At 50.6% G+C, this 1,113-nt stretch overlaps 1 protein-coding gene across 1 annotated transcript; it reads left to right on the top strand.

The window, feature by feature from the left end:
• Positions 1 to 916: 916 nt before the first annotated feature.
• SARC_15534 (hypothetical protein) lies at positions 917 to 1,103 on the top strand (the record flags this gene model as incomplete). Its single annotated transcript, XM_014290349.1, has 1 exon — positions 917 to 1,103. A coding segment is annotated over one exon (187 nt), but the record flags the coding sequence as incomplete, so codon positions are not given.
• Positions 1,104 to 1,113: the final 10 nt, after the last annotated feature.

Raw genomic sequence — 1,113 nt, forward strand, 5'->3', positions numbered from 1 at the left:
ATCGTCAGGGATCCATCCCATCTGATCTCTGAGAGGAATCCAGGTCGGATAGGTTTGACATCACTGACACTTACATACATACACCCCAAGCTCCAACAGTTAAGATGTACGGGCGGGAGTTCCTTGCGCCGGTATAACACTTACATACATACACCCCAAGCTCCAACAGTTAAGATGTACGGGCGGGAGTTCCTTGCGCCGGTATACAGGGATAGAGTTTCAATGTATACGGTTGGGTTTAGGCTAAGGTTTTAACTCACTAACCCGTACATACCACCCACCCGTGCACAGGTCAAAGAAGTGCGCGTGGGGTCCTTCATGCTCAGGTGTAAGGAGCCCTCTAATCTGGACCAGAGCCGCAGCCTGGGCGAGCGCGTCGGGTGGATGGTTGTGGAGAAGGGTGTGCATGTCACTCCTGGGGGACAGGTGGTAGAGGCGGGTATAACCCACGTACGCTCGACTATGATGGACCCGGAAACGTATGTGTGTGTAGACGAATGCCATGCCCATGGGACTATTGTTAGGGGCTGTGATATAGCGTGTGGTAGTATAAACCCTGTTACCCTTGAGTGTATCAGGTGCCTCCGTCGTCGCCCGGAGGGGGGGGGGGGGGTGGGCTCAGGAGATAATACCTATAATGTGGTGTGTAAGGTTGTTATGGTTTTAGGTGTGTTCGTTTATGTGTCGTGTTTTAGTTTGACCGAATGCGTACCCGGTTTCTCTGCCCAGTGATACCTCTCTCACAGCAATCCGATTACACAATGCTTTAGGGTTTTAGGGGTTTAGGTTGAGTTTAGGGTTTAGGGTTGAATCGGATCCTAGTCTCATATAATAAGAGTTCTATGCAAGAAACGATCTCTATGAACAACCCACAATAATTACAAACACTTACCATACCATTTGGCCCATACATCAGGGGTATGTGTCTGGTGGGACCGGTTGGACTGAAAAGCTCAGACCTCCGGAGCGCCACAGAGACGAACGTGGTGTTTGCGCAGCTGCAGACCTTGGCCACAGACGAGTTCATTGGTATCAGTGTACTCAAGCAGGGCACAGATGGCGAGCTGATGTTTTCAATGCGACATGACGAAGCTACGCAATTGGTGGAAACCA

This window comes from Sphaeroforma arctica (genome assembly GCF_001186125.1).
Source record: "Sphaeroforma arctica JP610 unplaced genomic scaffold supercont1.6263, whole genome shotgun sequence".
Classification (NCBI taxonomy): Eukaryota; class Ichthyosporea; order Ichthyophonida; genus Sphaeroforma; species Sphaeroforma arctica.